The sequence below is a fragment of the Coffea eugenioides genome, chromosome 11 (genome assembly GCF_003713205.1).
Source record: "Coffea eugenioides isolate CCC68of chromosome 11, Ceug_1.0, whole genome shotgun sequence".
NCBI classification, from domain to species: Eukaryota; Viridiplantae; Streptophyta; class Magnoliopsida; order Gentianales; family Rubiaceae; genus Coffea; species Coffea eugenioides.
This window is the reverse complement of record NC_040045.1, coordinates 25266536-25288853: the sequence shown is the minus strand read 5'-3', so window position 1 is coordinate 25288853 and position 22318 is coordinate 25266536. Positions and strand designations below refer to the sequence as shown.

At 36.8% G+C, this 22318-nt stretch overlaps 2 protein-coding genes and 1 pseudogene across 2 annotated transcripts; 1 reads left to right on the top strand and 2 right to left on the bottom strand.

Annotated features, from left to right (window-relative positions):
- Positions 1-770: 770 nt before the first annotated feature.
- Positions 771-2189, bottom strand: LOC113752119. The gene has a single exon (XM_027296256.1). It carries the CDS (start codon positions 2187-2189, stop codon positions 771-773), a length of 1419 nt encoding a protein of 472 aa, XP_027152057.1.
- Positions 2190-5366: 3177 nt separating this feature from the next.
- Positions 5367-10649, bottom strand: LOC113751444 (probable disease resistance protein RF45). The gene is made up of 4 exons (XM_027295458.1): positions 10136-10649; positions 7858-9634; positions 6231-6371; positions 5367-5615 (listed from the first exon to the last, which is right to left on the bottom strand). Exons 1-3 carry the CDS (start codon positions 10356-10358, stop codon positions 6311-6313), a joined length of 2061 nt encoding a protein of 686 aa, XP_027151259.1. The 5' UTR covers positions 10359-10649; the 3' UTR covers positions 5367-5615; positions 6231-6310.
- Positions 10650-13256: 2607 nt separating this feature from the next.
- Positions 13257-20345, top strand: LOC113752118 (annotated as a pseudogene).
- Positions 20346-22318: the final 1973 nt, after the last annotated feature.

The following is a 22318-nucleotide window of genomic DNA, read 5'->3' as shown; positions in this document are numbered from 1 at the left end:
AAGGTGCACTTCTTCGGGTTCAACCGCATCCGACTTTCCCAGAGGATGTTCAAGATCTCCCTCAGGTCGGGGACGAGCTGGTGTCCTGCTCGGCTCTTGACGATCATGTCGTCCACGTAAACCTCCATGTTCCTGCCAATCTGGTTGTGGAACAATTTATTGACCAAACGCTGGTAAGTAGCTCCAGCGTTCTTCAGCCCGAACGGCATCGTCCGGTAGCAGTAGGTCCCTTCCTCGGTGATGAACAAGGTTTTCTCCCGATCCTCCTCAGCCATCTCTATCTGGTGGTATCCCTTGAAAGTATCAAGGAAACACAAAACGTCAAAACCAACAGTAGCATCTACTAACCTATCGATCCTTGGTAGGGGGAAGCAGTCATTCGGGCAGGCTTTATTGAGATCTGTAAAGTCCACGCACATCCTCCAGGACTGGTCCTCCTTCTTTACCAGGACGGGGTTGGCTAGCCAGGTCGGATAGTAGACTTCCATGATGATTTTGGACTCCAGCAACTTACCGACCTCATTTCTGATCACCTCATTTCTCTCTGGGGCGAAGTTCCTCTTCTTCTGCTTCACCGGCTTAAAGCGGGGGTCTATGTTGAGGTGGTGGACGGCCAGGTCAGTTGGAATCTCGGGCATGTCCTCTACTGTCCAAGCGAAAACTTGGGCGTACTCCCTTAGGAGGGCCTTCAAGTCATTCTTCTCTCTGGGCGGTAGCGACGCACCGATGCGGATTATCCGGTCAGGCCTGTCCTCCCTCAATGAGAATTCCTAGATCTCGTCTTGAGTGCCCAACTGTCGATCCTCCTCCCCTGGGATGTACGGCTCCAAGCTGGTCGCCTGAGCGACCACCTTCTCATGTCCCCGGAGCATGGCGAGGTAACAAGCTCGGGCCACCTCCGGATCTCCATGTACCTCGGCCACTCCCTCCGGGGTGGGGAATTTGACGCTGAGGTGGAGCGTTGAGGGAATCGCCCGGAGGGCATTCAAAGCGGGCCGACCTAGGAATATGTTGTAAGGGGATGACTGTTTGACCACCACGAAGTTGACAGGGATGGTCCGACATCTGGGTGCTTGGCCTACCGTGACCATCAGGGTAATCATTCCCTCCGGATTGATGGGCGGTCCGGTAAAGCCGACCAGAGGTGTCCGAACAGGGGTTAGCTGTCCGTCCTCCAGGCCGAGCTCCTTGAACACCCTGTAGAACAGGATGTCCACTGCACTTCCCTGATCGACGTACACTTTCTTCACCCGATAATTATTGGTGACGACGTCTATCACGATAGCCTCATGATTCCCGGCTGCCAGGGGAACCGCGTCCCTCGGTCCGAAGGTGATCTCCTCGTCCATGCGCAGACGCTTCAGCGAGTCATCTCCGTCTGGGGGGGGTCGCCTGTTCTTCCGTGCTGTATGGCTGTCTCTTCCCGTGGGACCCCCGGCTATAGTGTTTATAACCCCTGCCAGGTTCTGGGCGCCCTGGTCGGGGGAGTCATCTTGAGCCGCGTAACGCTTCTCAGGTCGGTCCCGGCGGTAGCCTTCTCCACCCCTCTCGACGCGGTAGGTACGTCCGGTCTCCTGGCCCGGCCGTCCTGATTGCACAAACCGCCCCAAGAAACCACGCTGGATCAGGTCTTCAATCTCCTTCCGCAGGGCCCAGCATCCCTCCGTATCATGCCCTACATCACGGTGGAAGGCACAGTACCGGTCATGATTCATTTTATTCCGGGGCGTCCCCATCTTGGGCGGCCGTCCTCCGAGACCCTCCGCCTCCATCACAGCCAGGATCTGTGCCCTTGGCCGAGTCAGGGGGCTATACACTTTTTCCGGGAGCGGCGGTTGAGCGGGGGTTTTATCCTTAGAGAGGCGATCGAAGACGTTCTTCTGGGCTTGACCGTCCTTGGTTTCAGGGGGGTTTCCCCGTCCTCTCCGGTCCCCGAGTTCCCGATCTGACTCCCGTTTCAGGCGGCCGGCCTCCTCTGCGTTAGCGGCGGCGTGAGCCCGGGTCAAGAGCTCTCCCAGATTCTTGGGGGGCTGTTCGACAAGCTTGTAGTAGAGCTCCTCTACCCTTAGCCCGTTCATGAAGGCAGCCATGACCACCTTTTCATCCTTGTCCCTGATCTGCAGGCTTTCTGTGTTGAAGCGAGTCATGAAATTCTTCAGGGACTCGTCCGGCTTCTGCTTGATGGCCATCAGGTGAGCCGCGTTTTTAGAGTAAGTTTTCGAGGAGACGAATTGTTAACTCCGGATAGACCCCGGTGCGAGGCCCTGGAACCAGAGCCGGGCCTTACCCTTCAGGAACATGGGGAAGGTCTTGCAACGGAGTGCATCCGCGGCGGTTTGTAGACGCATGTGTGTCAGGAAGACCGAGAGGTGGTCTTCCGGGTCAGTCGAACCATCGTACAGATCGATGCTCGGGATTTTAAACCTCCGAGGTAACGAGTAGTCCTCTATATCTCGGGTGAAGGGCGAGGCCGCGTAGTTGTCCTCGTACAGTTGCGGACGCAGGATCTGCTCGAACTCGTCCCGGACGGGCTGCCATTGGGGTGGGTCCCGCGACCGGCTCTTGACAGATCGGGCGGGGGAGCGCTCGAGCCCATTCCGCGTAGGTTTCCGTGGGGAAGGGTCTCTTGGACGACTCCCCGCGGACCGGCCGCGGGAGTACATCTCGCTGTCCCCGACCACCGAGGCTCGGGGGCGAGGGGGAGTCCGTGGCCGTTTCCTTCTGGGGGGCTGATCGCGTGACTCATCCTCCGAGGGGTCGGGGAGTGGTTTTTTCTCATTCCCCTTTGCCTTGGAGGTTTGTGCACCACTGGCTTCGCCCCCCTCCTTCGCCTGCCGGATTATGTCTTCCAGCATGGGGAGGTTCTCGGTTACAAACTGGTAGATCTGCTGTCTCCGTTCCCCTGAAAGGGTCGAGCCCCCGGCGCCTCTGGCCGCCTCGGCCTCCACTCGCCGGGACCCCTCACGGGCCCCGGGATCAGTGTTATCCACGGTTCGCTTGAAACGTGTTCTCGCCATCAACACAAATACTCGTAACTCGTTCCCACAGACGGCGCCAACTGAAGAAGTACGGAACTTCCCCGAACCGAGCTGACCTGATGAGCTCGGCTTGATGGCGGAAAGAGCGCGTCCTAAGCCTGAAAGAAAGACAAGAAGGTGAACTGACGGGGGCCCCAAGGTTGTCCCCGAGGGCACTCCGACGGCCAAGTTAGTTTTCCGGTGAGTAAGGTTCATGGGAAGCCAACAGTCGAGAGTGGTTGCCCAGAAATTAGTGAGCGTACCGTCCGCAGTCGTTGTGTGTTACTGTTTATACCTGCTGAGGAGTCCGACCTCCGTATGTTTCGGGACTTGCCTTGGATAGCTCTCAATCCCGCGCGGAGGGGGATCCTCCCCGCCCTCTGCGGGATAATTCTCTAGAGCCCCGCGGAGCCCTAACCGTCGTGCGACCTGGGCTGGTTCCCCATGGGCCCGGAGTCCTAGCCCAACTCAGATCGCCCTGGGCTGCCACGTGTACAGGCCCAGGATGGGGCCTCCGCAGTCCCTTTCAAATTTCCAACTCCAAAAATAATACTGATAATATTAAAACTCAAAACAACAATCACTTGAAGACGGATGTATAAATAGTAAAAGTTCTGAAAATCTTTTAGTAATTGTCTTTATGGCTTGTTCCCCTAAATTGGGTCTTGGATTGGCTGCATAATTCGAACCCCACTTTGGCCGGACAGATCTTCCCAAGCACATCAGCCTCAAAGTCACTTCAGTAATCAATTACTAAAACCCATCCCTTCTCCTCTTTTCTTTGGTCATTCTCTTTCTAGTAAAGTGTATACGGAAATTATTCTGATCTAATTTAAATTCACAAATTGGTTTAGTCAATTGAGGTCCCAAATTTTTGTACAGGGAATGTTAGCTAGTTGATTATGCCCAAATAATTTGACACTAAATTCTATCGCCTAATTATCTACTTCAACGTGCATTTTTCACCCAAATTAATATTTGCATACTACTTCGCATAAAAGATAGGGCCTGGGTCAACTGTGAAACTGCAAAGTTAGAAGTTAAAAATCCCATTTAGATTATTATATTTTGAAAATTTTTGTAGAAAATTGTATTGTAATAATTTAATATACGTGAGGTAAAAACATGATTAGAAAATATTTTTAAGGCAAATGTAAAAATATTTTGGTAGAAAATTGCAATCCAAACACCATTAAACAGACGACTTGTCACAATACTTGTTGATGCAAAAATCCATGAAAATTTCATATTCAATGGGATGAAGTGAGTAGCTATGAGCATAGCTATGACTAAGAGTCGAACGACGTTAAATATTATGTGTCGTTTATCTTTCATACCTGTGGTTTATTTCTTATTAAATTATTGTATATTTGGTATCTCAATAATTATCTATTCCGCATTTAGATTCTAACACTTTGGATAAGTCTCCAGGGTTGTAAGACCGGTTATTGAATGAGTCGAGTATTTCCAACAGCTTGCCCAACCTATCTAACCGCATCTTAGGGTATTTTTCCAACACATTATCAATTAAACCAAGAGAGGAGGGCGAAAGGGGCGGATAGTGGCGGATGTAGAAAGTGTTATTGATATGTAGGGGAGAGAGAGAGAGGCTTTAAATTAACAAAAGGTGCTAGAAAGATTTAAATTAAAAAAAAGAGAGAGAAGATTTAAGTTCAAAGAAAAATTCTAACTGCATAGGAAGTTTAAAGAAATAAACAAAATTTAAGCAAAATAAAAAACAAGGAACGAAAGTCATTTGTTGATGCAAGAAAAAGGCACAAAAAAAAACAAACTGATTTGATTTGATTTGTCTACATGCATGTAGCTGTTTGTTGTCCTTTATTGAAAAGTATTGATAGATTTCAAATTCAATACGAGTAAAAGCTGTGAATTGCAGAAAAAGGGATGGAATCAAGAAACTTGCATTGGGTTGTGGTCGAATTGCTCTTTTTTGGGAGAATGATGGTTCTTATTAGGAAAAGTAAATTGCTCGAAATACTTTAGATTGGTTATGGTAATGTTTCTTAAAATACTAGAGAACAATGTGGTGGTGTCTAAATCATGGAAATTCAATGTTCGAACACAATTAGTTTTCCGTTTGGCCAACCCAACGATGTTTCTTAGCTTGGTATTGTACTTATTTAGATGATCATCTTATTTGTAACTAAGGTTAATAAAAAAGTTAAGGGAATTGGGAAAGTTTCCTTATTAATTTAACCCTCTCTTCTTAAGAACACAAGAACATAGATGCCCTCCTCCAACTGCATTGGGGAATCTTGCACTGAATCTAGCTATATGCCAACAACTTGTGAGCACAAGAAAAGTTTGAGCAGCTAAACAAAGTGAGACTAACGAAACCAAAAGCTAAAAATAATCACACATTATCTCCTTGTTAATCAAACACTAAAGTGAAGGATCAAATAACAAATTCGTATCTTTCCCTAATAGCTAAGTAAAGATGCTCGCAATACATACAAATGCTAGCTACACAAGAAGATCTAACCAGCTTGCAATCTTGTTGGCCATTGTCATGCTGGTTTCAGATCATCTGGAGTCCCATAACAGCTGCTATGTGCAAAGAAACTTACGACACAGAAGCTGCAACATGCAAATGAAAGATGGTGCAAGACTTTAGGCAAGAGTTTTCAATACAGAAAATTGGTAATAGAGGCAAGTATTGTTTTCTAGAGAAACCTTAATAGTTTAACAAATGTTCCAGAGTTTTAACTTTCTTTGGTGTCTAACCATGTAGAATGAAACTAGAAGAAGGACTTAATCAGTCAAGCTTTAACAATATAGGAAACAAACTTAATCATGCACCATAAGATTAATTTGTATGTATAACAAGCTTTATTAAGAATACAATACTCTGCCTTTGTACCTTTTTTGGGACAATTAGCAGAGAAAATTTTCATATAAATGCTAGTAATTGTACAGACTAACATAGTGCCAGCTTTTACACAAAAATAAAAAACCACAAAAATGAACGAACTTTAATTCAGAACCTAGAAGAGTGGACGAAAATCACATATTTGTGAATCAAAAGACATCACAGATTGAATTTTGAAACCAAAACTCTATAATTCCACTTCAAATCACATTAAATTTTAAAAAAAAATGTGCAAACACCATATGCATCCATGTTACAAATCAATTACTCTATGCATTAAAAATTGCAGGAAAAAAGAAAAGAGATTAAGTAAGTCTAATTACCTCACATTTGAATCGGATGAGATCAGGGAAAGCCAGGAGATTCAGTGTAGAATTTTCTTAAGAAAAGACCCAGGGCTTCGTTAAACAGGATTGCTTGGACAAACAGTTTCTACTTGATAACCTATTACTCCTTTAACCCTTCTGCACAACGACACGAAAATGAAGGGAAACAACCACAAAATTGAGCTCAATCTACAATTAAATCTTACAAATTTTCTTCAAAAAACTGATACAGAAGTGAAAACTGCGAGAAAGACGGGAAAAAGGTTAACAGAAGGACTACAGATAAATAGCCACAAAATTGAGCTAAATCTTACAAAATTTCTTCACCATTTGCCGTAAAACAGGGGAATGACAACAAAAGAGTGTTATGACAATATTTTAGTGATTTTTGTCGTAACAAAAATGTTAATTTATTTATGACAAAATTAGATGTTGTCGCGAGGTGTTGTCATTTAAATTTGATATATATCAGATAATATTTAAGGCAAAAGAAGCTAAACAGCAAAACAAATCTGACTCCACGGCAAATATATGGATTGCATGATTTGTAATTTAAAAATAAAAAAGGAAAAAAAGATGATAAACAAATATAAACAGGACAAGCAAATCAAACAAATGTAAAGTCTGCCAACTAAACTTATAAATTTATAACCAATAAAAAAATTGTCTTGCATCTTTTCCTACTTAACTTATATATTCCATTATATTCAATTGTAATTCTTTGGCATCTTATATTCAACAATCCTTTATATATATATATGATCGTAAAATTTATTCAATTAGTAATAAAAAATAGTGATCTTAAAATTTTTCTATAAATATCTATAGTAAATTCATTCATCTTTAAGAAAAAAATTGATATCATTGCTGCAAAAAAAAGAAAAGTTACTAAACCCAAACCAAAAGAATCTCAAAAAAAAAATTTCCACCAACATTTTGTCCTCCCAAAATTTTCCACCAAGCTCTGATTGTTGGTTTTGATATCAATAAGACTTGAAGGCAACACGACGATTCTTGATCACCAAATCCTAAACAGATTTTAAGTTTAATCCAAGATATTTGATTAAATAAAGATGCTAATCTAAAACAATTAATGGGAAGCACAAATAGTTTAAATAGTTATTAGGCATTTTTTATGCAATGCAACGTTTTTTTTTACGAGTACATTATATGACGGTAACACATATTGATCTATTTAATTTAATTTATGAGAGAATATGTCAACCCATTTCCAAAGACGAGGAAATAAGGAAAATATTTTGATTTCACATGGAAGGCAATGCTTTCAAATAAACTTACTTCCTCATCACCAAATTCCTTAATCAGTCACAGAACAGGATTAGATGATGTTTCAGATAAACAAAAATAAATATTTGCAAGATAAAACTAAAAAGAATCTCACCGAACAAGTACTATAATCCAATTTCTTCCGAAGAGGAAAAAAATTAAAAAATACACAATAGTCATTAAAAAGACAAAAGAAAATATTGAATGATGTTGGTGAAGCTTATCAAAATTGAGATTGGAACTAGATGCTAAGAAAAAGGGAATTCCAAGAACCGTAAATTGAATATTAAAAAGAGAAAAATTGGAGGAGAAAAATGTAAAAGGAAAAAAAGAGTACCTGTGGATTTTAACTGAAGGCACGTGGCTTATTTTATCACAATCTTCTCCTTGTTGACCATTCTCGATCCTAACTCTATTGTTGAATTCTTCAGGCATGCCCGCTAGAGAGACCTCTTCTAGCGTGGTCAAACATCTCAGCCCATCTGGAATCATTTCCAACGTTGTACAGTCCTCAATCCATAAACCTGAGAGCTTATGCATGGCCCCCTCATCCACTTTCCACTGCATTAAGTTACCCAAACCAAAAAGCATGAGATCTTTTAGTTGGGGAAATCCCATCGAGTGGCAGCGCATTTCTTGGCCCAGAAAAGATTTTGGCCCAAGTTCCAGTATTCTTAGCTTAGGAAGCTTCTCGAGTGTTGCCATTGGGTCTTCCTCAATTCCGCTATAAGTCAGGCTTAATTGAGTAAGTCCTGCAGGGTGAGGAACCGTCTGGGATTGGTAATCTGGCAACTTCTTGCATAAACTATTCCTGATCTCTAATTCATGAATATTCCTACTAAACAACACCCTTGAAAGAACATCCAAACCCCTGTTGCTGCCAAAATCAAAGTCATAGATTTTAAGTGAGCTGATGCTCAAGCAGTCCAAGTTTGATATATGATTGATGATGTGTTCCAGGTCCTCGAGATTTTTAAACACATTTGCTTTGAAAGATCTGAGATTCGATAATTTGCATACATCTTCAGGATAGCAAAATTTGTTATCGAATGATTCAAGTATCTCCAGCTGCTTGTTCAACCGCAGCTTAGGCTGAGGGCCCAACCACCAATTCGGAAGATAAAGATATCTAAAACGTTCCAATTTCCATAGGACGTTTGGTATTCTACAAGAATTATCACTACCAGACAAATCGAGAGTTTCCAAGTACTTTAAATTGCCCAAGGAATATGGCAAGTTTATACTTTGACCTCTCAATCTCAAACATCTCAAATGGATAAGCTTACCGACATATCCCAGAGGTGATTTGAGATAACAACTTTGGGAGGCCATGTTGAAGGATAACATTGCCAAAACCCTGAGCATCTTCAAATTCTTGACTTGGGACATTATTCTCACCCCTGGAATAGGTAATTGCCCTTTGCCTGCCAACGGATCACACAGGAATGAGCAAAGATGCTTAGTTTGTTCTTCTGGCGGAAAGTTGTATTGAGAGACATCCTCTGGAAGCAAACGAAGGACTAAACCATACTGTGCTTCAGTTGTAGGAGGAGAATCTTGTGAAGGACTTCGATCGACCAGCTTATACAAATTCTCCTCTTTTGCCTTGTCTAAGCATAGATCTCTCATAAGATCATGAAGACGACATGACTCCAACTTTGTTACTGCATGCTTCCCCTCCTCATATGCTTTAATTTCAACCATGCATCTTATTGCTAATTCTTTCAAGTAACGCTCTGCAACATCCATCATCGTTTCTTGCTCCCTTCTATCATTCTCAAATATCATACTTTCTCCCATCCACATTTGATATAAACTCTCCGCTCTAATGTCGGAATCTTCCCTGAATTTACCCAAGTAAAGGAAGCATGGTTTTAGTAGCCAAGGGAGGTCATAGTAACTGTAAGCTAAAATCTTTGGCACCTCTCCTTCTTTTCCAATTTTTTCTCCCCTAGCCAGATAAGATTTGATATTCTCATGCACTTCCTTCCATTCCTTGAGGGTTTTTTTAGTTCTAAGAATTCCACCCAAAACCACCACAGCCAGTGGAAGACCTCTACAGTTATTCAACATTTTCTTTCCTAACTCTTCCATCTTGCCCAAATCTTCACAACCTGTGCAGCATTACACAAACTGAGTTAATATCAACTACGACGCATCTATCATTCATAAGCATCATGTATCATTAAACAACTATACGAAAAACTCGATAGTCTGTTAACCGATAAGTTTCCCAATCCAAAGATTTGAGACCTATCAATAGTCTTGGAAAAAGGCTATCTTAAGACGCATTTTTAGTTTTTTTTTTAATCTACTGGACTATATGAATCTGAAAAAAAGATCAAGTTGTTTTAAGTAAATGGTGACAATACAAAAGAAATTATGTTTCCATTGTAGTATTTCAATTGTTAAAAATTTCAGAAAGGCTATAATAAAAAATTGGCACTGATATATACGGAACATGTTATATGTCTTGGTTAGCAAGTCAAAAATATACTTAAAATTTTTCGTCATGCAGATGAAATTGTAGGACTCTCAGTCTCTCACACACACATAGATACACATATCCTTGTACGTGAAATGAATTTAACGTGAATAAAGCAGAAAATGTTTACCTGCACCGTTACTCTTCCACAATGATTTCTTTCGTAGCAACTCCCAACTTTCTTCCTCGGTCAAACAAAGCACTTTGTGGTGATAACCATTTGGACCAACATATGCTGCCACGTCTTCATTACGAGTTGTGAGCAAAATTTTGGATCCATCCTCCGAAACTGGGATTACGTCTTTTAGACAATCCCAAGCTTCCGTTGACCAAAGGTCGTCCAGGACTATCATTTATTATCTTGCAAGTGCTGTTGAAGCAGCCTTTCTAGCCCATCTTGTTTGCTCTTCATTATCTGATCGCTCTGTTCAGGTATAAGCTTGAGTAGAATGCCTTGCAAGAGATCGTTTGGTTGCCATTGTTGTGACACACAAACCCAAGCAAAACCTTCAAAATAATCCTTCAATCTTCCATGGTGATATACCTTTCTAGCAAGAGTTGTTTTGCCTATACCACCCATGCCGAAAATCGAAGCCACGCTTATTTTGTGCTCTCTTTCAACCTCATTCCAACCGCATCCTCCTCAGCCACAAAGGAGTGAGTCTTCCTTAATTGTTGCAGCCTGGATGGAGCACTCGACTCTCCATCCTGGCCATTACATTTCGAGTCGAGTGCTCCATCCAGGCTGCAACAATTAAGGCGGACTCACTCCTTTGTGGCTGAGGAGGATGCGGTTGGAATGAGGAGAGTCGAGTGCTCCACACCCAAAGGAGTGGTTAAAAAATTTTGAGTACAGTTGAATAGTTTTTGGTCTTTCCACTCTCGTCATTTTCGATGTAACCTCAAGCAAGGACTAGGACTAAATGTGTCGCCTTCATTTATCTGCTTATGATTAGATGTAAGTTCATATAGACTTTTGATACAACTAAAGGTGGGGCCTAGTCCGGTCTCACCATACAAACAATCATTAGCAAGAAATTTAATGCACATACTAAACTTATCGTGCATGTAATATTTTGTCTGTTGATCACAAAGCTGGAATTTTTTTCGAGGGACCATCATCCGAAGACAAATACACATATGTATGAAATTCGTTGTGAAGCTTTTGGGTTTAAGGGCCTCAAAAGTGTGTAATTTGATCTCAATCAATCAAAAGTTGTTTCATTTGTGTTGTCATTTTTAGGAATTTTTATAGAAAAATATATTGTATTGATATGATATATGTGAGGTAAAAAAATAATAAAAAGTGTAATTAGAAAACGAAAAAATTTTGTTGGGTAAACTACAATCCAAACAATGTCTAATAACTTTGAACAAAAGGGAAACCATGTTAAATAAAGACAAAAGCAGTTGTTCTAAGCGTTAAAACCAAACAAGACGATGGAGAGGCAACGTGCAATAGTACTAATGTTCAAGCAACTTGATGAATTTTAAAAAATTACTGCTTTTTAATATGATGTATGTAAGATAAAAAAATAATTAAAAAATATATTAATGATACAAGTAAATTAGTGTAGATAAATAAAATATAGATAAAGTGCAAACCAAACACACTCTTTATTACTTCCATGTCAATTCTCCATTTGCCTAATTGAATTAGTAGTGTTTTGATCATGTCAATTTGCTTTTATGCATTGAATTCGGCAAAGATTTCGCAGTGCATTGCTGTACATTTTGCTTAATTAGTTGTTATTGTTGTATTCTCATGTTTTTGTCTCAAAATATTCTTTGAGTAGATATCATGTTGATGTTGTCATAAAACTTCATCCAAACTTTGGATTTGATTTTGGAACAAGATAAATTACTTTAATCCTTTTGGTCCTTCACTGCAAAGCTATATACTAATCTTGACCACTATGTCATGAGATTTTGATTTAGTGACTAGAATTAAAGATGCAGCTACAAGAGATCCTAGATTAAAGTGTCAATATATGTGAATTTCTAATTTTTTCCATTATTTGTATGTTTATTTATAATATTATTTAGTTGAGTGTTACTCCGATCATTATATAAATCTTGTTAAAGCTAAAAAAAAAATGCACAAACTATCAAGGTATATACCATGATCAACAATCTTCTTTGTACACATGTATTAAACTGATAAAAAGAAAAATATTTTTTATTTATTTTTCATAAAAATTCACCTTATTCATTTTTAGTTTAATGCGCACTTTTATCTTCTTTTTCCTTTCTATTAAACTTTAATGAGATTATACAAATAGTGACAATGATAGAAATTAAGAAAATATTTTCTTTAACAGAATCCTTAGAAAATTTTCTTGTCCATGTTGGAATTAATGTTTCTCTACTCTTTTTTGTTTCTTCTTATCATTAGACTTTGATGCGAGTAACAACAATACAAAAAATCAGTAAACTTTTGTAAACACAAAGTGTTATTAAATTTTGTTTTGTTTTACCCTCCCTCCCCTCCCCACACTCTTTCCATCCCCAGTTGCCAAGCTTAGAAAGTATTATTAAACTCTGTATTCGGCAAACTAATTTCATCATCCTTTTAGTTTATATAACTTGACAAAAGGATTGTATTCATATTTTCTTCATTCAAATATATACATACATACATACATACCTATATATATATATATAGCCAAAACAATTAAAAATAGATAATATGCCTTATATTTAAACGTAAAGTATGAGTATAGACTTTAGTCAATTCTTAAGGGGGGAGTGAAAGTTATTGTGCCTGGCTCTAGCATGAGAATTTAGAACCAAATTTACAAGACTAAAGACAAAATAGCACTGTAAATTACTCATTACTCCCTTATTTTTGTATAATACCACATGGCTCTTTGGTGTTTTAAAATATTCACATAATCTCGCTATGATTTTATGTAAAATAGAAAATAGATGGAAAGCGTATCTGGTTATGGTGATTGATCGAGACACGCTCCAAAAGTGCGTGTGATGACATTAAAATATCCACTAAACCCACCTATCATTTTAAATAAATATTCACTTAACCCATTTGTAGTTTTATATTTATCCACATATTATCCTGTTGAATCCCCCTATAGTTTGAAACAAAGAGGTTAAACTTCCATTTAAGGTAAGTGTTTTTTTCTTTTTCTTTTTTTAAGTGGGAGGTCTTAAATTAGCGCTTAAGTTAGGGTAATATGAGCATTTTAATTAATGCTGTTTTGTAGACTATTTCCATCAAATTTTCACTTTATATGGAACTACAAAGGTTATGTGAATAATTAAAAACTTTGAAGGAATATTGGTTAGAGGCTTATAGCAAGTGATAAAACCAATTCTAGCTGGCTTTTTTTACCTGAATTTGGGATCTAATTGGTGTTGAAGGTGCAATTCACTATAGGGTCATATCATTCTTGTAATCTAACTTCTGGTCATCACACATGTTTTAGGAAAATAATAGGCGCCAGATTCTATGACGATTTTGATCTTTCTACCAATAAACCAAATAAGCGTCAAGGCTCACCAAGAGATGCAATAGCTGGAGCAGCAGTTGCTAATGCCAGTTATTATGGCCTTGCAAGGGGCAAAGCAAGGGGTGGAGTACCCTCTGCTAGAATAGCTGCATACAAGGCCTGCTCAACAGATGGTTGTAGCGGTTCCACCATCCTCAAAGCAATCGAAGATGCCCTCAGTGATGGGGTGGACATCATATCAATTTCGGTCGGTCAGAGTTCAGTTTTTCAGCCTGATTTTCTGAGTGATCCAATAGCCATTGGGGCTTTCCATGCTGCAGAGAAAGGAGTAATGGTCATATGCTCAGCTGGAAATGAAGGGCCTGAACCTTATACCGTTGTTAATTCAGCACCATGGCTGTTCACTGTGGCAGCATCTACTGTCGACCGTGATTTGCAGTCCATTGTGATTCTTGGAAACAAAAGATCCTATCAGGTATATATAAATTAAGAAATTTGTGCTGTCTTTTCTTTTTTCCTAATAGGGAAGGGATGGAATTTAAATTGCGAGAAGGGGGAAGAGGGATTAGGATGTAGGATCTCTAAATCCTGAGATCTCATTCTTAGCTACTCGATTAATTAAGGTTCAAATAAAGACTACCACATCAATTAGCTAGGAGTATAATTCACTTCGTGTTTAATGTTATGTTTGTCATACTATCAGTCGATCTGGAATGGTTTCTTCGTTATTTCATAAACCGAGTCTATAATGTCCAGGAAAATCTGAAATTTTGGTTTATTTACTGGACCCATAAATCAAGCATCTAATGTCTGGGACAGTGCGGCCTATTCAATAACTTTTGAATATAAATTACAAGTCCAAAATGCTTAGATTATTCTAACTTATCAATTTAATGCATCGCATTGACATTTATTACAATCCAGCATTTAAACACTTCTCTAAATTAGTTTCACTTTTAAAAAAAATCAACACTTGAGACCTCTCTTAACGGGTGTCCAACCCATATTCGAATATAAGGCTGGACTTCCACCGAGTTTAGCAATTTACTCATTTTAAGGGTTTTTGTTTTATACTGTTTAATTTCGTATCTGGAAATACTAAGATAAGATTTGGTTATTTGTCATCGTGTTTAGACTAAAGAAAGTATCACATTGGAATTTGACACAATTAAATTATATTGATTGTGCCTGTGAATGTATTTGGCTGCTGCAACACATGTTGTGTATATGACTATATATATGCTTATAGATTTGCAATTGAGTCTGCTTTTTTCACAAAATCTAGAATTTCATCTTTGTTGTTCCAAACAATGTAAAATAGGGGACTGCAATTAATTTCTCGCCTCTCAAGTACTCATCAAAAGCTTATCCTCTTGCATTTGGAGAAAATGTTGCAGCTCCTTTTGTCTCTCCATCAGATGCAAAGTAATCCTTGGTTTTCTAATACAACTTTTCTATTTGTCCATCGGATGACATGTTGACTTTTTTAAAAAAAATTAAAAAAAAAAAATTTCCGGTGAGGATGGGTGGAACTTTAGAAGCAGAGAAGGGGATTTGAACCTGTATGAATGTTGACTTCTTAAAATGCTTAAACATAAATAAGACCAAAATTGCCAAGGAACAACTAAATTAAGTTCGAATTAGACCATTGTTGAACTTTTTTCTTTTTCCTTTTTTGGAAGAGCAGCGGTTGAAAACTGTGTGAAAAACAAGTACAATTAATGTGAGTGGGGACTTTTTGATGAGTCTGTACGCTGCCTGCGTTTGGAATTATATAACTAGAATATATAGAACTTATCCCTGGCACTCTTTTGCTTTCATTTTTTGTCTTAATAAAGCAATTTTTGGCCCTTAACTTTTATGGACAAATTATCCCTAGCAATTAAGCTCCCCTTATCTTGTCATTTTGTCTTAATGAACTAAAATGGAAAAATAGTGAGAACTTATCCCTCAGTTATTTAAGTACTTGTAAAGCTATTCAACTTTTCTTTTAGGGAGAATGTTGTTTTTCTCCCCAATATTTGGCCTGCATGCGAAACTGGTCCCTATTGTTGAATGATCAACTTAATTTGCATATAGTATTATAATTTCATTCTAAAATCCTCAACATCAATATTTGGAATTTATGGGATTATAATGATTAAAAAATACTAGGGACTAAAGGTGTACGTACAGTTAAAATCTGTTAACTAATGGAAATTCGACTATGAGAGTAAGGAATTGTTGAATTTTCATCAATTGTCATAAATCTATCTAAACTTAGAAACCATATTCGACTTGATTGAAACATTAGGAACTAATTAACATAATACACAGGCAGACCAAATATTAGAATTAGATCTGCATTTCTCCGTTTCTGTTAGCAAAGACATGAGTTTATGGGTACGATAATCCATCACTGCATAGCCAAACTTGTGTGAATTCATGCAAAAGTTTGTTTCTCTTCTTCCAACTCATGTAATTGTTTAATATACGTACGAATAATAGTAATTAAAAGTGTATCTCCTCTCCTAAATTTTTCTGGATTGCAACTATATATGTCTGCACTTCTCGTACAACACGTACTTTTGTTTCATGTACAGTTAATATTTCTTATGCTATGCAGGAATTGTGCTCCAGGGTCGTTAGATAGCAAAAAAGTTGCTGGAAAAATAGAGTGATTTGTTTGAATGATAACCCAACAATATCAAGGATCGATGATCAAGAAGCTGGTAGTAGAAGATGCAAAAGCTGATGAGGGTTTGATATTAATTGATGAGGAAAAAAGAAGTTCACTACTTGATTCCGGCATATTTCCATTTACAGAAGAAGTTGGGAAGCTGTCGTCAGGATCTCCAATTCTCAACTATCTAAATTCGACCAAGTAAGAGTAACACTTTCCTCTCTAAATCCATGCATGTGAAGTCATTTATTTTAATTCAAGAGTAGCTAGCTTTTCAATTTTGCCGAGAAGGCTTTGTTTAGTGGCTAAAAATGAAATATTAGTAATTAGAGAGGTCTTGGGTTCTAAAACCCATATCCCTTTCTTACTTCTTAAATTTCACCTCCACCTCTCCCCTGTTAGAAAAAAATTATCTAGTATACATTTTTAAATTTAAATTATCTAGTATCCTTCTTCTTTACTTCATCAGAAGTTGCAATTTCATTTTTTCTCAATAATCTTAACTATCTACATATATGGCTAAGTATATATGTATACATCAAAACTTACACCTTGTAAACATTTTGACTATTTAACATATTTTTTTGTAATTTCGTCATGTTTTAGTATCTTCAACTTGTTTATCATTTTTCATTTGATATGTGGATTCGTTGTTTAATTGAATCTATATTTCTTTGAAATGTCAAATATGCATTTAACTCAATGCTTTTGGAACAACTTGTCCATCTTTTATGGAGGATAAAATGTTTTTTGGTTAAATTCCAAAAGACTCCATTTATATTTTGTGGAATGAAAATTGACACACGAGTTCAATAAGATTAAAATTTATACAAGTATTCCATAATTTATATAAACAATATACTTGTACAATAATTTTAGTTTAACTGTTACATATATAGTGGGTCAAACCCAAACCAGACCCATCATTATTTCCACGAGTCTTAATCTAATTTTTTTTTCCAAACTAATCACACCTAACCAGACAGAGACCCTCTAAGAGTTCTTTATGGATCAGAGTAGAGTTTTGTTTTGAATAATTCAGATTTAAAATCCAAACCTACATAGACCCATGCACCCATATTTTAACTATTAATTAAAAAAAGTAGTGCAACTACGTATTGTAACCTCTTAGTAATTAGAAAATACTTCTTTCTAAAATAGTATACTACTAACATTTATTAAAGTTTGTTTGAATGACATTCTATGAATAGTTTCCATGAGCAAATTTCAAATTGTATGATGACGTCAATTTACTTTTATTAGAAGGTGGGAAAAAGTGGAAGAGTATTAAACGAAAGCAAGTTTATTCTTTCAATGTAAATATAATTTTTGAAAGAAAAAATTACTTTTTTTTTTCCAGGTCTGGAGGCTAATCCCTCTAGGTTGGGCAGAACTTTGCCCCAAAGATACTCAACAACGGTAGCACGTGAGGGTTGAACCTGAGACCTTGCTATAACTACAGACGACCGGTTCCAGCCGAGCTACCCACGGGAGGTGAAAGAAAAAATTACTTGATATAGCATTTATGCTTTTAGTTTTTCATTATTACGTGCAACATTTTTTAAGCATTGATTTTATTATTTAAATTGGTAATTACGTTAGATTTAAGCAATCTTTAAATTTAGTATTTTTTTTTTCTTGTTTTTATCCTATTGTCTCATTATTTTTAATTGCAACTTATGCCCATGGTTACCTAAAGGCATGTAATTAAAACTTTTAGATACTTATTCATAGTAAGTGGCTTGCTTCACAGATCATCATAGCTTATTCACAAGGTAGATAAAGTATATGTATTGCTTATTATCAATGATTACTTAATTGGGGAGGGATGGATTGGATAGTATGTAGGGAGGGAATGGAAACGAGAAGTCCTGAGTTAAGATCTCACATTTACACTAACCTTCTTTAAATTTTAAAAGATTGACCTATATGTGATCAACTTTTTTGAATTCCTCTATAAATTGTAAAACTCGGAAGTAAACACTGGAAAGGAAAAATACATATATTAGAGAAGTTACACGAGCCATTTAACTTCTTTATGTAAAGTATGCATTGTAGTATCTCAAGAATGAATAACATCTCAACGGGCCAATACAACACACATCGCATTGCATTTTATATCAAAGATTTCGATTTGATGAAAAAGTTTAGCAATTTAGTACTTACAATAAAAATTAAGGGTGTGGAAAAATATAGAAGAAAAAAGGATTAAAAAGAAAAAGGTGTCAAGGTAGGCGTAAATTGGAGGAAAAGATCAAGTCTCATTAGCGCTATTCCACTCATAGATCTTGATCAATCATAGAACCTACCCAATCTACATTTGAGAAACATTCAATAGAAGAATGACCATGCTTACCACACAATTAGAACCTAGTCATTCTGCAAGTAATTTGGATGGTCACAAGTAATTTTCTCTAAAACAGGAATCCAACAGCAACGATACTTCCAACATTTGAAGTTCCCAATTTTAAGCCAGCTCCAATTATTGCAGATTTCTCTTCAAGAGGTCCTGGAACACTGACAGAAGACATTCTTAAGGTTATATAACAGATAAAAGTACAAATTTAAGTTTGATTCAAGCATTTAATTTCAACATCACTATTGGTTCATTTTTAAACTAACATTAAAATTTGAAAACATATATTTGTAGCCTGATATTGTAGCTCCAGGGGTCGCAATTTTAGCAGCAATGATTCCAGAAAGTAATATGGGTGACCTTCTTCCTGGAATGAAGCCATCATCGTTTGGCATAAGATCTGGAACATCAATGGCTTGTCCACATGTTACTGGGGCTATGGCATTTGTTAAATCTATTCACCCAAATTGGAGCTATTCAATGATCAAATCTGCTCTGATGACTACAGGTATAATGACCCCAAAAAAAAAAAAAAGTCGTCCATTAATATTATCATGCATTGTTTTGAATACTTGTACCATATTTGGGAGGAACATTGGTCTACAAGAAAGATAAATAAAAATAAGTTGCAAGAGGACAAACATAACACTGACATAGAAAAAAATGATGCTTATTAATATTTTTTGTTTCTTATATTCTTCTCATTTTGCCTTGTTGTACATAAAAATTTATAGGATGCATTTTGCACTCCAAAATGAGTTTCAAATACAAATAAAATAATACATGATTATGTATTGCGTCTAAGTTTAGCAAAATGAATTGATCAAAGTTTGTCCACACAAAATACACTAGTTTTAATTAGTTTATGCATTCCATCGGTTGGGAATATCGTCTATCACAATACTTTAAATTGTTTCATGCACTTCTATGCAAAGACATATAAAATACTAATAAACAATTTTGAGATTCCAACGAAAATTTTAATCGTCCGTACGTCATCTTGTTATGCGTTTGCGTTGTGTCTTGAATATTGACTTAATTATTCAAATAATTAATATCGTTTTAGTTTTGTTTAGTTAATTTATAATCACAATAAAGCACTAGAATATAAAAGCATTTGAGCATTATGCCTAAAAATAGTGACAACGGAAAAATGTTATCATGTCATGGTTTTAGGGTGAAAACGGAAGAAACCCTCGAATTTTTTGCTGTCACTTTGGTCTACATGCCGTGAATTGTAACTTTTTCTTTATCAGCTCAACAAAAGTTTTAACTTATTTTTCTTATTGCAGCTACTACATCTAACAACTTGGGAAAACCAATCACAAATACTTCAAATTACAATGGAAATCCTCATGAAATGGGGGTTGGGGAAATCGGCCCTCTTGGAGCTCTTCATCCTGGTTTAGTATTTGAGACCACTACCAAAGACTATGTGCGGTTCCTTTGTTACTATGGCTATAAAGAAAAAGCTATAAGATCAATGTCAAATAGAAATTTCAGCTGCCCAGGAAAGGAAACTCTGCCAAAGAACTTATCTCCAACGTCAATTACCCTTCCATATCAATTGGCGAACTCGACAGATCCCAAGGTGCAAAAAGAGTCAAAATTAAGAATTGTGACTAACGTTGGTCCACCAAATGCTACATATTTCTCTTCGTTACGAGCTCCACCTGGTCTGACGGTCAAGGTGATTCCAAAGAAACTTAGTTTTACAACAAGTGTGAATAAATTACTTCTCAAAGTCTCATTTGACAGCAAATATGCCTCAAAGGGTTACAATTATGGGGCTATACCATTATTCGATGGCTCGCATGCAGTTCACATTACATTTGTTGTAAATGTAGTATAAAGCAACATGCAAATTTCGCATGATAATAATTGAAGAACTTTTTTCCTCTATATAATTAACTTCTATATGTCTTCACCCAACCAGATATGTGGAATAAATAATGCGCCCTATTGGAGCAACTTGTTTATCTATACCTAATTATCCGTCTTTTCAAACATATGAACTAAAAATCTTAGTGTTTGCTTCTTGTTTTTCATGTATATATAGAATCATTGAAGAACAAAAGACTCTAATAAGAATAATTTATTCCCTCAAATTGAAAACAAAAATATTACCACTTCAAATGCTCAAAACAAACTTATTCAACTAATAGGTAACAAAATTTTGTTATTATTTAATCGGTCACTATCAACTCAATTAAATTAATATTAATTAAATTAAATTAAATGTAGATCCATGACAAGTATATTAACAATCGAGCTTATAAATTGGCCACCGCTACGTTGAATAATTCATAATGACCCACTTGGGCGGCTTATATATTAGAGTGTGGCAACCTAACCAATCCCTAGTTGAAAATAGATAAGTCGTTTGCCTATCACTCGTTGGGGCTTTAAGCTTGACAAATTGAATGTATATCCATGACAAGTCCATTAACATTTGAACTTACAAATTGGACACTACTACATAAGTATGAAGACAATTAAAGATGAAAGGTCCACTAAAATTTAATTACATTAGTTGACCAATTTACTAGTACTTGAGCAACTAACATATTAAGGCGAGATGACCCAACCCATCCCAAGTTTTTTTCCCCTTAATTTCTACCTATCCCAAGTTGAAAATAGATAAATCTTTAGCCCCTATCACTCCTCAAGGCTCTAAACTTGACAAATTTAACTAGAATCTAAAAGATATCTGCACAAGAGAATTAGTTTATAGGAAAGCGTAATCATATTATTATTCTCAAATGTTCAATGACTAATTTAAAGTCCAATAAACTATTACAATTACATCAACCATAAAAGTAATCTGATGTGGCCAATTGAGTACGTTATCAGTCGGCTTTGGATTTTGTTCATTTATTGGCAGACTTCGAGTTCGTCTTTTTTGATTTTTTGATTTTTTTGATTGAAGAAACACACAGATGATGAAAAATACAAGAAAATTAACAAATTACATGGCCATACAAGATTTTAAATTTTTTTATGGAACCATTTTTTTTTACTTGTTTTAAGGTTTAAGACAATTAGATCTTATCCTGGAAACATTTATTGAACTAGCTAATAGTATTACTCTTGGTATTATTACAGCACGACTAGTGAATAATTATTTTAGAAATTTCTTACAATACACAATTTTACATAATTTTTGCAAAAAAAAAAGAATAAAATGTACAACTAAAATTTAATAATTTTATTTCCCAAACAACTTATGACCAGAATTTTTGACTAAGTACATATATCAAATAGTCATTCACTAAGTATAATTTCTAAAAATATATAAGTATGAATATATATAAAATAACAATAAAAATGCAAAAAATAAATTAAATAAGTATATTTTCATTTTAATAACACTTTACAAAATATATTTATGATACAAATCTAATCTAGAAAATGGTTTTCTATTCAATTTGTCCTACATTTTAAGGAACAAAAATTTTTTTGCATATCATGTAGAAAAGAATCTTACCATAATTACTAATTAGATTCTCTTCATATTTTAAATTCTGATAGTGTAAGAGGCATAGTTACTTGACTTCTATATTTTCAAACACGTTTAGTTTTCTAAATTTGTGCAGTTTCAAAATTTTAGACATGGCTAAGTATTGTGTCAATGTTACGACAAAATCATTAGATTTTAATATGAGAATCTGCCAGTAGTTTGTGCATAAATTTTTTTTTAGTATCTTGGTGTGTTTTATAATAAAATGAATATTAAAATAATTTTTACTACCACTACCAAAATATCAAATTGACTTTGCAAATTTTATAAACATTTTTAATAATTGTGACTCAACTTAGATCTCA

Bases quoted from the DNA above. Each gene is read 5' to 3' on its own strand.
- LOC113752119 (XM_027296256.1), bottom strand. From the start codon at position 2,189: ATGGCCATCAAGCAGAAGCCGGACGAGTCCCTGAAGAATTTCATGACT.
- LOC113751444 (XM_027295458.1), bottom strand. From the start codon at position 10,358: ATGATAGTCCTGGACGACCTTTGGTCAACGGAAGCTTGGGATTGTCTA. The intron at 9,635-10,135 runs GTAAACATTTTC...AATGCTGCACAG, and splicing joins GTGGAAGAGTAACGGTGCAG to GTTGTGAAGATTTGGGCAAG. The intron at 6,372-7,857 runs GTACTCTTTTTT...GTCGTTGTGCAG, and splicing joins CCTTCAGTTAAAATCCACAG to AAGGGTTAAAGGAGTAATAG.